This window comes from Mesoplodon bidens (assembly GCF_964165515.1).
Source record: "Mesoplodon bidens genome assembly, chromosome: 15".
In the NCBI taxonomy this organism is placed as follows: Eukaryota; Metazoa; Chordata; class Mammalia; order Artiodactyla; family Ziphiidae; genus Mesoplodon; species Mesoplodon bidens.
The window spans coordinates 79,492,496-79,508,616 of NC_138171.1; the positions used below are offsets into that span (position 1 = coordinate 79,492,496).

At 36.2% G+C, this 16,121-nt stretch overlaps 1 protein-coding gene across 4 annotated transcripts in view; it reads right to left on the minus strand.

The window, feature by feature from the left end:
* TASP1 (taspase 1) overlaps window positions 1-16,121 on the minus strand; it is a 241,286-nt gene that overhangs the window by 171,784 nt on the left and 53,381 nt on the right. For all 4 annotated transcript variants that reach the window (XR_014017692.1, XM_081257714.1, XM_081257713.1 and 1 more), the window contains one exon: window positions 9,256-9,335. Coding sequence is in view for 3 of the 4 variants with exons in the window: in XM_081257714.1 (XP_081113840.1) it covers window positions 9,256-9,335 (80 nt within the window). In the remaining variant the exon portion in view is untranslated. The remainder of the gene's footprint in view (window positions 1-9,255; window positions 9,336-16,121) is intronic.

Genomic DNA, 16,121 nt, shown 5'->3' on the forward strand with positions numbered 1-16,121 from the left:
ACAAATGGCCAAAACGCACATGAAAAGATACTCGACAGCATAATCATTAGGGAAATGAAAACTGAAATCACAAGATACCACCTCATACCCATTAGGATAGCTATTACCAAACAAACAAAAAACAAAATAACAAGTGTTGATGAGGGTGTGGAGAAATTGGAACCTCTGTGCACTATTACTGGGACTTTAAAATGGTGTAGCTGCAATGGAAAAGAGTACACTGGTTCTTCAAAAAATTAAAAACAGAATTACCATATAATCCAGCAATTTCACTTCTGGGTACCCAAAAGAATTGAAACAGATATTTGTACACCTGTGTTCATAGCATCATTATGCGTAACAGCCAAAAGTTGGAAACAACTCAAGTTGCTTCAAACCATTCAATGTATAAATGGATAAACAAAATGTGATATATACATACAATGGAATATTATTCAGCCTTAAAAAGAAATTCTGACGCATGCTACAACATGGTTGAACCTTGAGGACATCATGCTAAGTGAAATAGGCCTGTCACGAAAGAAAAAAAAATGTATGATTCCACTTATAAGAGGTACCTAGAGTAGTCAAATTCATAGAGACAGAACTAAGAATGGTGGTTGCCAAGGGCCAGGTGGAAGGAAACAAGGAGTTAGTGTTTAATGAGTACTGAGTTTCAGTTTCTCAAGATGAAAGGATTTTGCAGATGGATGGTAGTCATAGTTATACAATGTAAATATACTTAAAGCTACTGAAATGTACCATTAAAAATGTTTAAGATGGTAAATTTTACATTGTGTATTTTACCGAAATTTTTTTAAATGTACATGAATATTTATTTATAGCAGCATTATTTATTATAGCCCCAAACTGGAAATAACCCAGATGCCTTTCAATGGATAAATGATTAAACAAACAGTGGTACATCCACTGTTTAGCAATGAGATGGTACAAGCTATTGATAAGAACAACCACCTGGATGAACCTCAAGAGAATTATACTAAGTGATAAAAAAGCCAATTCCCCAAAACTCATATCCTATATGATACCATTTATATAACGTTTTTGAAATGACAAAATTATACAAACGGAGAATAGATTAGTAACTGCCAGGTGTCAAGGAAGGGGTGAAGGTTGGAGGTGAGTAGGTGAGACTATAAAAGGGCAACATGAGATATCCCTGTGGTGATAAAAGTGTTGTGTATCTTGACTGTCAATACTATCCTGAATGTGATATTGTACTGTAGTTTGGCAAGATGTTCCCATTGGTGGAAACTGGGCAAAGGGTAGATGGAATCTCTCTGTTGTATTTCTTAGGATTGCATGTGAATTTATAAGTACTTCAAAATAAAAAATTTGAAACAGCATAACTGGCCATATTAACTAGCCATATGAAATTAAGTGTTGATATATCATATACCAGCTATGATAAAACTCTACAATTACAAAGTATGTTTAATATCATGTTGTCTTTCAAAGTACCTTACGCAAAGGCAGAAAAACTGTAAGAACACAATCTAGCCAATAGAAAAGAAGAAAATAGGATTCCTTGTGGCGGAATCATGCCCATAAATTGAAAGAATAGAATAACATCCTTAATCTACTCTTTACTTAATTTAAAGATGTATCCCAGGTCCAATCAAAGCATAAAACAGCTGAAAATTAAGGAATAGATGGTAGCAACTTTGTAGCACAAACTATTTAAGGTTGTCCTTTACCAAAGGAAAACAAAATTATTTTCCTTTCAATTTCAACTTTAATGAATTTTCTGGAAGAATTCAAAAGAATGTACACATTCTATCTCAGACATTCTGAAAACTAAATGCGCACTGAAATTACCTACAAAACTTTAAAAACTACAGATGCCTGGGTCCCATCTACAGAGTTGCTGTTTTCATTGATTTTGAGTGCAGCCAGGGCTTCTGAATTTTTCAGAGCTCCCCAGTGACTCTGATGTGCAGCCAAAGTAGAAAACCACTGCTCTACTGGTTACACCTAACTCCAGAAATGATCAATCACTAAAATCATCTTATTAGTCAGTGATAAAGAGCTAAGCCTATTAAATTCTGATGAAATCACATCACCAAGATCATTTTCACATCCAACATATTAATAACAGTAAGAATGATATTAATAGTCAACATCTGAGTGTTTCTATGCACCAAAAATTGGAGTAAGAATTCTTGATACATTACCTAAAGGAATCACAACGTCTCCATGAGAAAAGTGTCTTGGAGGTAACTTGCCCTTGGTCACATAAAGGCCTCTAAAGTCTGTACTCTGAGCTACTATGTGGTAATCAATGGTACCAACTATACAAAGCCAGACTTCTCAAAAGTAGACAGCAAATCTCTTAGGAATCTGGCAATAGCCAGCAAAACATTAAATGCACATCCTCTATGAGTCAGCAATTCTACTTCCAACTGTCTACCCCAATAGAACACGTATATATTAAGTGATGTGTACAAGAATATTCAAGGAATTATCAATGTTAATGGCAAAATCTAGAATCAACCTGAATGCCTATCAATAAAGAAACAGCTAAATAAATATGGTAAAATGCTATTCAACAGTTTAAAAATTAATTCATCTATATATATCAACATGGACAGATTTCAAAATACATCTTGCTGCATTACAAAAAATATTTTTAAAAGCCATGTTATAATACTACTTATCTATAAACTTACTAAAGATACTACAGTATGATACCATTTATCTACTTAAAAAAGAATACTATATATTCTTTTCCAACTATATATGTTGGAATACTATATATTCCAACATTTCTGTTGGAACAGAGAGAAGCAAATCAAACAAGTAACTGGTTATCAGACTGAGCAGGAGTCTGGGATTGGGAATGGAAGTAAAAAGGAAGACCAGGTTTATGTAGAATGCTTCAATATTTAAGAAGATAACTTATTCTTCTACCACACAATTAAAAAGTAATAAATACAATGGTTAGATACATTTATTAATTTATATTATTTTTATTATTATATTTGTTAACAGTACACATTTACAAAACATCAGTTCCATCTCCTGGTAATGAAAGAATAGCTTATATGAGACTAATAATAATTACAAACTCTGGGTAGAAGTTTTAAACTAAAAAAAAAAAAAAAAAAAAAAAAAGCCTATTTGAAGGCAAGTGACGAAAAGCTGGCAGAAATAGGGGAGGATTCAACCACTGAAAGAAAAGAAACACACTGGGTGAGATCCAAATTAAAACAGCTTTCCCCATGAGGCACTCCTCACTCTGTGAGACACACAGAAAATAGAGCTCAGGTAGAAAACTAGTCTTATTGGCCTGAGATGAAGGAGCCTGGGGCTACTGAAGCCACTGGAAAGTAAGGGAGGAATCCTGGAAAGGAGAAATCCACAAAAAAGGAAGCCCAAAAATCTATGTAAAAGTCCCCTCAAATCCTGAATGAGTCCTTAACTGTTCATACAGGATGCAAGATTCCGTAAAGTCCACTGAGTAAACTAACAGCTGAAAAGTGAACAGATGTTTTAGTAAATACCCACTGTAGGAGAGACAAAATTTAAAGTTTGAGACTTTCCACTGAAACCCCAGAAAGGCCATATCTCGGGAATAAAGACCACAAACTAGTACTAAGAGACAACTCTAGGATTAAGAAAAAAACTGAAATAGACTCACTTTTACAAAGTCAAAAACCAGGCTGTGACAATATCAAGGTGAACTGCAAATAATTTAATTACATGTTAGAACAAACTCAACATCATTCAAAGGATGATAACAAATCATAGTCTCTAAAATGTATCATCCACAATGCTCAAGGTGTAATTTTTTTTTAAAAAAATTGAGACATGCAACTAAACAGGAAAGTGTGATCAAGGTCAAGAAAAAAAAAATCTATCAATAGAAACTGACACACAGATTACCTAGATTTTAGAATTAGCAGTCAAAGATTTCAAAATAACAATGATAAATATGCCAACAATGGATATAATGGGTAAAGACATGGGAAATTTCAAGACAAAGATGAAGGCTGGTTTTTTTAATGGAAACTTTAAAACTGAAAACATAATATTTTATATTTTTTAAATCATAACATCAGATTAATATCAAACTAGATACTGCAGGAGGAAAGATCAATAAACTCAAAGACCAGTTCAACAGAAATCAAACAAATAGAAGTGTAATGGTTAATTTTATTTGACAACTTGACTGGGCCAGAGAGTGCCCAGGTATTGGTCAAGCTTTATTCTAGGTATGCCTGTGAGGGTATGTTTGATAAGGTTGAGATTTACATTTAAACTGATAGATGGAGTAAAGCAGATTGCCCTCCCTATGTAAGTGGACCTCATCCAATCAGCTCAAGGCCTTAATAGAACAAAGATGCAGACTCTCCCCAAGTAAGAGAAAATTCCTCTTGCCTGACTGCCTTTCAACTAGAACATCAACTTTTTCCTGCCTTCATACTTGATCTGAAACATTAGCTGTTCCTGGGTCTCAAGCCTGCCAGCCTTCACACTGGAATATACAATTGACCCTCTCAGTTTTCAGGCCTTTGAACTTGGATTGAAACTACCCCATTGGCTCTCCTGGTCTCCAGCTTGCTGACTGACCCTGCATATCTTGGGACTTGTCAGCCTCCATAATTGCTTGTCAGCCTCCATGATTGCCAATTCTTTATAATATCTCTTTAGATAGACATGACAGATAGATAGATATTGGTTCTGTCTCTATGGAGAATCCTGACTAATACAGAAAGCACAGAGAACAAAGACTGAAAAAAATCAGAGCCTCAGGAACACATGACAGTATCAAATGTTTTAATTTAAGTGAAATTGAAGTCCTAGAAACAGATGAGGGAGAGCATGAAGCAGAGAGTCCAATAGTTTTCCTAATTTGATTAAAAACTGAAACCTCAGATTCAACAGGCACAATAAAACTAGCACAAAGGAAACCATACCTAGGTGAAAACAAATAGAACAATTTTTAAAAACAGTCAGAGAGAAGACACATTCCACACAAGGAAGCAATAATAATCATGTCTAACTTCCTAGCAGAAACAACGGAATCCAGAATATAATGGAATAACATCTTTAAAAGTGCTAAAAGGATACAATGGAATATTATTCATCTATAAGAAGGAAATTCTGATACATGCTACAACATAGGTGAAAACATGCTAAGTGAAATAATCCAGACGCAAATGACAAATATTACATGATTCCACTTAGAGGAGGGACCTAGAACAGGCAAATTCATAGACAAAGAAAGCAGAATAAAGGTTACCAGGGACAGGCAAGAGGGGGATAGGTAATCACTGTTTGATGGGTACAGTTTCTGTTTGGGCTGAGGAAAAAATAGAAATGGATAGTGGCGATGGTTAATCAACACTATGAATGTATTTAGTACCACTGAATTATACATTTAAAAATTGTTAAAACGGGGGCTTCCCTGGTGGCGCAGTGGTTGAGAGTCCGCCTGCCGATGCAGGGGACACGGGTTCGTGCCCCAGTCTGGGAAGATCCCACATGCCGTGGAGCGGCTGGGCCCGTGAGCCATGGCCGCTGAGCCTGCGCGTCCAGAGCCTGTGCTCCGCAACGGGAGAGGCCACAACGGTGAGAGGCCCACATACCGCAAAAAAAAAATCTGTGGCACAATATGTTTTTCTTATTACAAGTATAAAAAATAGTCAAAAATAATTTTGCCATCCTGAAAAAGATCTAGTACTACTTTCTAACACATTTTTATATAAATGTTATGAAGTAAAATTGGCAGACTGAATGCATGAATTCATCTCCATGCCCTACTAAAACTTCACCAAAAAGAAATTTAAGTGGGGGAAAAGACTGACATACACAAGGGGTGATTATAATGAGAAGGGAGATACCAACAGTTTTAGAACATAGAAAGCAAGTGGACAAACCGTAACTAATTGAGCAGAGGAAGATGAACCCCAATGCCCACTAGCCAAGACATCACAAAGCAAACTAATCTCAGCCAAAGTAAACTAATTCCTGCCAAAGAAACATCAAGAGAGCTCAAAGTAGAAAGCACCTGGTGTCTCTGAAAGCCAGGTTTAGACTAAAAACAGGAGAATGGGCAGAAAATGTCAATAAGGAACATGTAGATGCCCAAATCCTCTCCTTGTGCTTGCAGAAAACGTGGAAAGGCTGAACTACATGGGCGCCAAATTAGCAGACACCAACCACATCTGGGAGCAGGTACGGGGCTCTACGTAAAACTGAGTTTGACGCAAAAGTCTGATAAAGGCACCGTGACACCTCCAGCCCCTTCCCTTGTTCTGTACCAGAATACTGGCTATTGCCTTGCCAGAGCTGGGAAGATTTCTCTATCTAATCCAGAAGAAAAATGTGTAGAGAAATGATCAACGCCTCCCCTCTTGAGGTCAAACAGACCTGCCCTCACACACAAAGCTGCCAACAGGTCTTTAGGTAACTCACTCATGAATATGAAAACTGCAGAGGGTCACTAGATAGTTGAGGAAATTAGTTAACATGTATTAGGGTCTGAAACAAACACAAAGTAAGACAGAGGAAGCAGAAACAGTGGATAAGAACAAGTTTTAAACCATAATATCCTAAGAGAGAGAGTAAAAATACTGAGTTCATGAAACAAAACCCCATGTTTTAAATTCACAGATGAATCTCTAGAAATTAAAAATATGAAAACCAAAACTAAAAATTCATTAGAAGTAGAAGATTTGGAAGATAAAATTGAAGAAACTTCCCAGAAAGCAGGACAAAAGACAGAGATTTTTAAAAGGAGAAAAAGTAACTTTTGAAAATGATACATGGGATTAGAGCACAAGATCCAACATCTAATTGAAAGAAATTAGAAAAATATAACAGAGGAGAGATAGGGGGAGAGATTATTACACAAATTTTTTTAATTTCCCCAAAGCACATGGATTTCCAGATGGAGAATCCAAAAGAGTACCCAGTATAATAAGTAAAAATAAAGACCCATCCCAAGATATCATTGAGGTAATAAGACCACTGAAATAAGAGCTTCCTTCCAAAGAGGCAAAAGACACCACAAAAAACTGGGAATCAAAGTGCCAGCGGACTGCATAATAGCAAGACTGGAAATTAGAAGACAGCAATTTCTTCAGAAACCTAAGCAAAAGTGATTTCCCACCTTCCATATATCAAATGAGGGAGTAAAACAAGAAAAAAAAAAAAAAAGACATTCGGAAACAGACAATTTGATACTGGAGAGAGGAAAAGGGAATTCCAAAGTGATGGGGAGGTGAAGACCAGATGACAGCTGCACAGCAGGCCTACTGAGGGCCCACTCTAGACCCAGGTTGCCAGGTGGCCTGCCTCCAAGGAAAAACAAGATGGAATTGGCAGATGAGCTGATTTCTGTGCCTGATATAAGAGCTCCACAGCAAGTTCAACTGGGGAGGCTCTAAGGCAGCATTAGTGGCAGCGTGTGAGGATCCAGGACTCTCACACTCCCGGTCTCCCTGCACACACACACTTCTCCTCCTTCCAGCCTCTCGATATTACAACTTGCAGCAGTACGGAGTTCATTCTGAATATAATGTTACTAAGAGCTGGTCCTTATTAGACACTTGCTATGATAAATAGTCATCTCTTTTTTATACAACTTGGTTTCCTTGGAGCTAATGATTCCTCACTTTTTCATTTGATTATTTAAATTACATTCATAGATTACTTGTTAAAAATTTTTTTAATTTAAAAAACAAGTAGTATATGTTTTTACTATTTTTTATGCATAAACATGTAGCCATTTCTTTTTTAAGACACATATAAAACACACATATATACATATTTATAACCTCATTTTTCACTTTTTTAAGTCATTATTAGATTTAATCATTATCAGTCTTTATAACAATTTCCAGTTACTTCATAACATTTCATTATAAGACTATGTGATAGTTTACTCACATTCCTCTGTGTTGGACATAAGTCTTTTTCAAATTTTTTAATAATCTTTTTTTATGTTTTTCTTTTTTTCCCTTTTTTATTGAAGTAGTTGATGTACAATATTATGTAAGTCACAGGTATACAATATAGTGATTTCACAAGTTTTTAAAGGTTATACTCCATTTATAGTTACTATAAAAATTGGCTATATTCCCTGTGTTGTACAATATATCCTTGTAGCTTATTTTATATATAATAGAATTTTTTTTACATTCTTCATGAGTACCCTTCTACATAAATCTATGTCTATATCTCTGATGACAAGTTCCGAGATGCAGAATGGGTTTAAGGCTTTTGATCTATACTACTTAGCTGTCCTCCAAAATTTCTGCCAATCTACATTTGTACCTACAATGTATTATGTTCATTTTACCACACACTTACCAGCAGTAATACAATATTTTTTAACTCTTTCACCGAGTGAGCGGGAACAGATTTAACATGTACTCACCTTAATTTGAATGTCCCTATTAGTTATGTTATATTATCTATTTATGACTTTTGACCCTTTTCTATTGGGGTATCACATGTATTCATGTGACTTTTAATCTGGCAAAACTCTTCACAGATTAAGCGTATGTATCCCATTGTCATAGTTATGATAAATGTTTTTTCAGTCTTAACTCTTCTGCAGTCACACTTTTGTTCTTCCTTCTCATACACGTGGTACCTAGATAGGCCTTCCTCAGCTCAAGGATGGGTAAATGTTGACCTACGTTTTCTTCTCTCTCTCTGAGTGGCTGGTATGGTTTTATTGTTAGTGATTAGTTTAAGTAGCCTAAAAGGGATACTTTAACAATACTTCTATAAAAACATGAGAAAGGACTTCCCTGGCAGTGCAGTGGTTAAGAATCTGCCTGCCAATGCAGAGGACATGGGTTCGATCCCTGGTCCAGGAAGACCCCACATGCCCCAGAGCAACTAAGACTATAAGCCACAACTACTGAGCCTGCGTGCTGCAACTACTGAAGCCCGCGCACTTAGAACCCATGCTCCACAACGAGAAGACACCACAATGAGAAGCCTGCGCACCGCAATGAAGAGGAGCCCCCACTCGCCACAACTAGAGAAAGCCCATGCACAGCCCCGAAGGCCCAATGCAGCCAAAAATTTTTTTAAAAGCATGATAAAGCAGGAGTGGGGGGACCTCAAGAATATAAAGGTGGCTTAAAATCAAATAACTTTCTATTTATCTTTTAACTAAAATATTTCAACATACAAGCTTTCTTCCCTAAATATAGGTATTATATGGATCAAAAGCAATGTAACACTTTCAGGTATATATGCTAATACAGCTTAATTTTGAATAGTTTTACTTACTTGTGGTCATGATGTTAGGAGGGCAAGAGGGTATTCCATGATCTACTGCCCATCTGTAGGCTCCTTCTCCAACTAAAAAGCTAACGACAGAAAAATTACTCTTTTAAAAATTCATACTGTCATCTTCTCCTACATATTCAATAAAGTAATATAAGTAATATAGTAAGGCAACTGAAAAAATTTTGCAATACCTCAAAATGGCTACATGCCTAAAACATTCTTTTAATTTTTCCCCAAGTTAGAAATTTTACAAGTGGAAATGATACAATATCATTTGCAATAACTGACCAGTAAAAATTGGCAAAATGCAACATAAGAAGTAAAAATAGCTGATTTCCCAGTGGAAAATATTAAGATTTATCTTGGATCAACTGTGGTTCTCAGTTTATGTACAAGATCTATTTCATCAGATTAAGAGTCAAAGCTTAAGTGAATGTCTTCAGATTTAGTATTCTTGCCTAGTATAACACCTGGATCTACACAAAATGAGTGGGGTACATCCAGAGATGCCCAAACACAATGATATGCACTTACATTTCTAAGCCTTGATGCAATAAAAATATATATATGGCTGCCAGAATCATTTTTACTGTGGTAAATAAAGCAGTGTGGTATGTCCCTAAAGTAATTTTTTTAAGTCCCAAACCGCAAGTTTTAACATAACAAAGTGAATAAAAGGATACTGTTAGCTAACTGTAAAAGACTTCCTTTCAAAGATTTCAAATAGCATGCAGGATAATTAACCACCCCATTCCCTAACACAGTAATAGCAAGCAGTTACCATAATAATCAATCACTTCATCTCCTTCCACAGCCAACTTCTTAAAGCTCTCAGCCAGCTAGTAATGGATTCCTTGAACTAGTGCCTACTCATTAGTTTCCTGCTCCCTATTTTTTGTTTCTGTTCCTCTAATCATTCCAACACTAAAACCTCGAAGTAATACATATTGAAGTCTTTAGATTTGATTGTTCATAAGAAGATCAATGACAGATTAGAAGAAGAAAGTCTAAGTTGATACTCAGAAACATATTCAAATGGTTCCAATGAGAAACAAATTGGTTAAGCCCAGTAACTATTTTCCAGTATATATGAAGGTGAGAATGGAGGGAGCATTAAAAAAAAAGAGAGGAGGGAGAGAGCCAACAAGAATACCTCTTCAAACTTCCATTTTTTAAAAAAAATCTAAAGGACTCCAAAAATAGAAAAGTTCCTCCTATTCCTGTATCAAATGAAGACCACTGCAAAGAAACTGCAAAGAAAAGCTGTCACATAAAGGAAAACAGGAGAATAACTGAGGTAGGAACTTGGATGCAAGTTGAGCTGTCCTGACAGCATTTGTAGCACTTCCTTCTGCTAGAAAAAGCCTTTGATATAAGAAATAAACTCTCTTCACGTGAAGACGTAAAAGAGATGCTGAAGTATTAAATTAAATGATCAGGACAGAAGCTTGGAGCTGAATCTAGTATTCTCAGCACTCCCATTCGTCATTTGGGGTTCTATCTGGAATCGAAAGTATTTTATAACATAAGCTTAGTTTTATTTTTCATTTCTTAATCATTCATAGGCTTGATTCTAAATAAAATTAGTTTGCAGTTGTCTGCTATGCAAGGTTTTAAATACGTTAGGCGTTCGTTGTACAATATTCACAGGAAGGTGAATAGTTGGATGCTGTCTTACGGATGAGAATTCTGAGATCCTGACCTTTCCTTACGACCAAAAATTACTTGTCCAGTAGTTTGACATCACACAAAATGGCATATAACTGCGTTTGAAATCATTTTAAAATGTTAAAAAGCTACGTGAGCTTTCACTAAAAACTATACTATTAAAAATAAAAAATCTCTTCCCAGAACAGTAAATGCAGCACCAATTCAAATTTTTCTCAAATATTCTTCTGACTCTCCAAGGAGAAAGCTCTCACAGAAGTTTCACCTCAATTCACTAGAAAAATCCATCGACTCCACCGTGTTAACACATCCCGAATCTGACCACTTCTCACCACCGCCCTGGTCTGAGCCGCCATCATCTGTTACCTACAGGGTTGAAATGGCCTCATCACTTCCATGCTCGCCTTGCTCCGTCCCCTGCCCCAGTCTAATCTCAACACATCAGCCAGTGACATCCTTGTAAAGCACAAGTCAGGTAATGACATTTCTCTTCTCAAAATCCTGCGAACCCCTCGTGAGGACTCTAGCATGAAAACTGAAGCCTTCACCAGGATCTCCAGGCTCCCAAGTGATCTGGTCTTCCCTGCTCCCTCCTCCCCTCATCTCTTCTTCCTCTTGCCCCCTTGCTTACTCTGCTCCAGCCTCTTACAAAACACAAACATGCCAAGGGGACTCCTGCCTCAGGGCCTTCACCCTGACTGTTCCCTGTCAGGATCTTCCTTATTTCCCAAATGGCAAATGTCCCCATCTGTTTAAATATATCTCCCTGATGAGGCCAATTTAAAACTGTACCCAAAACACTGCACTCCTCTACCCAGTACTCCCAATCCCTCTCATTCTGTCTTTTTCACATTTTTTCTTTTTTCTACCCTCTCACATACCATATACTTTATAACTGATGATATTATCTCTGTTGTTTATATCTATCTCCCTCAAATAAACTGTAAGCTTCACAACAACAGGGATCTTTGTTTTTCACTGATATCCATATATGCTAAGCATTTAGAACAGTGCCTGAAGCACACTAAGCATTAGAAAAACATAGGCAAGATATTCAACAATAAACTAGGGTGTCAAAATTCTCTAAAGGACAGCATTTTCCTTGTGTTACGCTCTCCTTAATGTACACTAAAGCAAGTCTAAAGTGTTAAGAAACAAAAGCAACACTACTGAGACCAGCACTGAGTGGGATTATTAAAACCTTCAACAAGCTGAGCTATTGCAGTGCCAGCATAGCCAAACACCCAAAAACACAGTGAGGTCAATTACAATTTCATGGATGGGAAATTTTCAAAAACCATGACACTGTGTAGTCAGTCTAAAAATGTGCAATTTAGTGATTCAGAAAGCTCTCAAAACTGCTTAAAATGCATTATGCTGGATGAGAAAGATATATGAGAAAATGACAGCTGCTTCTTTGGACTTAAACATGGATTTCTATATATTTTACCTATTACTTCTTTATCATAAATGCACAGAACTGAAGAAAGACCACCAATTTGGTGGCTACTGATTATTTAAAGCTTACAAACACATAAAGCGCAAATAAGGGAGAACCTGCTGTATGTAGAAATAACACATAATGACCAAATTAAATAATAAGGATTTAACTCTTCTTAAAATTTTTATTACAAAAATTTTCAAACATATACATTACAGAGAATAGTATAATGTACCCAAAGGATCATCACCCATTCTCATCAACTGTTAATACATTGCTAATCTCATTCATTTATATTCCCACCCAGATTATTTTGAAGCAAATCTCAGATATCATAAAACTTCAAATATAAATATTTTAGCATGCCTCTCAAAAAATAACTTTTTAAAAAAACATAACCACAACATAACCAATTGACACCTAAAAAAATTAACAATAAATCCTTAGAATCAAAATAGTTTATTCAATCGATGTTCACATTTCCCTGATTGTCTCATAACATTTTTGCTATTATTGTTATTTTTGTCTTTTAAACTATTTTGTTTGAAGGGGAACCCAACTAACCCATCCATACCTCCTGATTAGTTGATAGCTCTCTTATGTTTCTTTTTTTTTGGGGGGGGCGGGGTTTGCGGTATGCGGGCCTCTCACTGTTGTGGCCTCTCCCGTTGCGGAGCACAGGCTCTGGACGCGCAGGCTCAGCAGCCATGGCTCACGGGCCCAGCCGCTCCGCGGCATGTGGGATCTTCCCGGACCGGGGCACGACCCCGTGTCCCCTGCATTGGCAGGCGGACTCTCAACCACTGCACCACCAGGGAAGCCCTACTTATGTTTCTTTTAATCTAGGTTTTTAAATTTTCTTTTCACATTCATACAACAAAGGTACTAAAATCAATGAATTTATGAAATACAATAGATTAAATAGTATTTTTAAATAAACAATGTACCAAAAATTAAATTTGCATCTCAAAATATCTGAGGGTCTAATGAGCAACAATGCTTTTCTAGCTTTCCCTTTTTCACCAAAAGAAACATAATTTCCAAAAATTGTAACTTATTCTATAACATATTAGGGTAGCAGTTGGCAATTTTTTTTCTGTAGAGGGCCAGATAGCAAACAGTTTGGGCTTTGTGACCAGATGTCTCTGCTGCAACAACTCAGTTTGGCCTTTGCAGAGCACAAGCAGCCATAGACAATATGTACACAAATGGGTATCGCTGTGTTCCAATAAAACTTTATTTACAAAAAGCAGGCAGTAGTCCAGATTTGGCCCACACGCCATAGTTTGACAACCCCTGTTCTAGATGGTTATGCCTATCAAAGCTGTACCCTATCAAAATGAAGGAGGAAAGAGTACAAATAAATAAAATTTATTTACTTTTATAAATAAAATAAACGTAGGAAAATACAACACAGTTTATGATAGTAGGCCCACCAAATTTATGAGGATATCATATGCATGCTAAATATATTCTACTAATCTGACCAAACACCAATACTTAATTAATACATCATATCATGGTGGCAATAACCAGAAAATTAAAACATAAAAAATTATCAGCTAATAGAAATACCATTCTGCCTAAAGTTCTGCTGAGGGTTTTTCTAACAAAGCAATAAGAGTTTATGAAATTCTAACAGAATTTAGATACAGCTGAAACAAACACACTCCCTGTCTTCCTCCATGAGATATATAGACAGATGAACTTTTTATTTAAAGACTTCTTAGAAAACACCCAATGACTTGCTGCCCCCATAGAGTCACCTGCTTCTTCAACAGATGACACCAGAAGACCACAGTTTCTAAGTCCTCCACCTGCTTTTGATAGTTTTTCTACCTCTATGCCTGGCATACAGGAAGTAAACAAAAAATATCTGCTGAATGAAGGAATGGGTAAGTGAATGAATAACTAAATGGGTGTAAACATTACTTCTTACTATTATAAAAGGATTCTACTCTATGGGTTCTAATCTGCTGCTTCTAATGTGATAAGGACAGACTCCATAAATTTTTAATAGCATAACAGTGTCAAGTATGGTACTCAGTTTCTTTGTTGGCAAAATGTATGTTACCCTCATAAATCATATAATGATTTTATGAGATAATACACGCAAACCACATAAAACAATGCTTCTCACAGTGTACAAATGCAATAAATTTTAGCTATTATCATTATAAAAATTAGATACTAGACTTATTAGGGCTGTGCGTAAACAAGCTTAAAGTTAAAAACATGATAAATTTGTTTTATTTATTTAGGATACTCAGGGAATTTGGGTTTTTTTAAACTACTGCAGGTATACTGTAAACTTGCAGGTATGTGAGAGATTTATGCTTCTGGACAAGATGGAGTAACAGGGAATACATTTACACTCTTGCCTGAACCAATGGAAAAGAAAAATCAGACAAAATACAGAAAATGATAGTTTTCAGGCATTAGACAGTAGGTAGCACAGGACAGTGATCCTTGAAAGAAAGGAAACAAACAAGGGAAACCTTATGATTGCCCTAGCTTACTGCCTGGAGAGTTTCCAGCCACAGCACAGGAACAGGAACTCAGGCAGAGCCCTGCAGTCTCTCTGAGTTGAAGACAGAGAGCTGGGCATCCAGAGAAGCCCAGGTGGCCGAGTTCACAGGGCAGAGAACCAGAGAGGAGACAGCTGTGCAGAGAAAGGACTCAAGAAATCTACAGAGTCCGCCTATAGTCTTCAGCTGAGTACAGATCAGTGTATGTGTAAGAGGAAATCATCCAAAGCCTGGGAAAGAATAACATGAAAAGTTTTAGAGGAAGCAATCCCCAAGTTCACACAGGGCCAGAAACAGCTCCTGTTCCCGCCAAAGTAAAAAACCTCATTCTAGTTGCATCTGTTATATTACTCAGAAAGGTTTTGCCCGACAGCAAAGCAAAATTAGCTCAAGGCTAAATGCTTCTCTAGTTGCATGTAACAAAGTATAAAGCAAGACCTGAAGGGATGAAACTGTCTCTAAATAAATTAACCGCATCCTAGAATTAAAATACAGAAATACCCAACACAAAATAAGGCAAAACTCACAATATCTAGAATCCAATAAAAATTACCAAACATGCAAAGAAGCAGGAAAATGTAACCTATAATGAGAAAAATCATTCAATTGAAAACAACCCAGAAATGACAAAGATGACAGAATTAGGAAACAAAGATATTAAAACAGTTACTATAATTGTATTCAAATACTCAAGAAGCTATAGGAAATATGAAACATGTTAAGTAGATACATAGAAGACATTTTTTAAGGTGCAAACTGAACTTCTAGAGATAAAAACTACAATGTCAGAAATGAAAAATAAACTGGATGGGATTAACAGGTGATTAGATATTGCCAAAAAATAATTAGTGAACTTGAAAACAGCAATGGAAATTACTCAAAATGAAATAAAGAGAAAAATGAATGGAAAAAGTAAACAAATTATCAGTGATCTGTAGGACCACTACAAGAGGTCAAATACGTGTAACTGGAATCCTGGAAGATAGAAGAGAAGGGGGGATCAGAAAAAAATATCTGAAGAAGTAATAGCCAAAAATTTTCCAAATTTGATGAACTATATATCCCTACATATTCAAGAAGCAAAATGAACCCAAACCAAAGACATTACAAGAAAGCTACAGACCAATGTCTCTCATAAACATAGATGCAAAAATTCTTTACAAAATGTTAGCAAATTGGATCCAATAACATATAAAAAGGATAATACATTATAACCAAGTGGAGTTTAT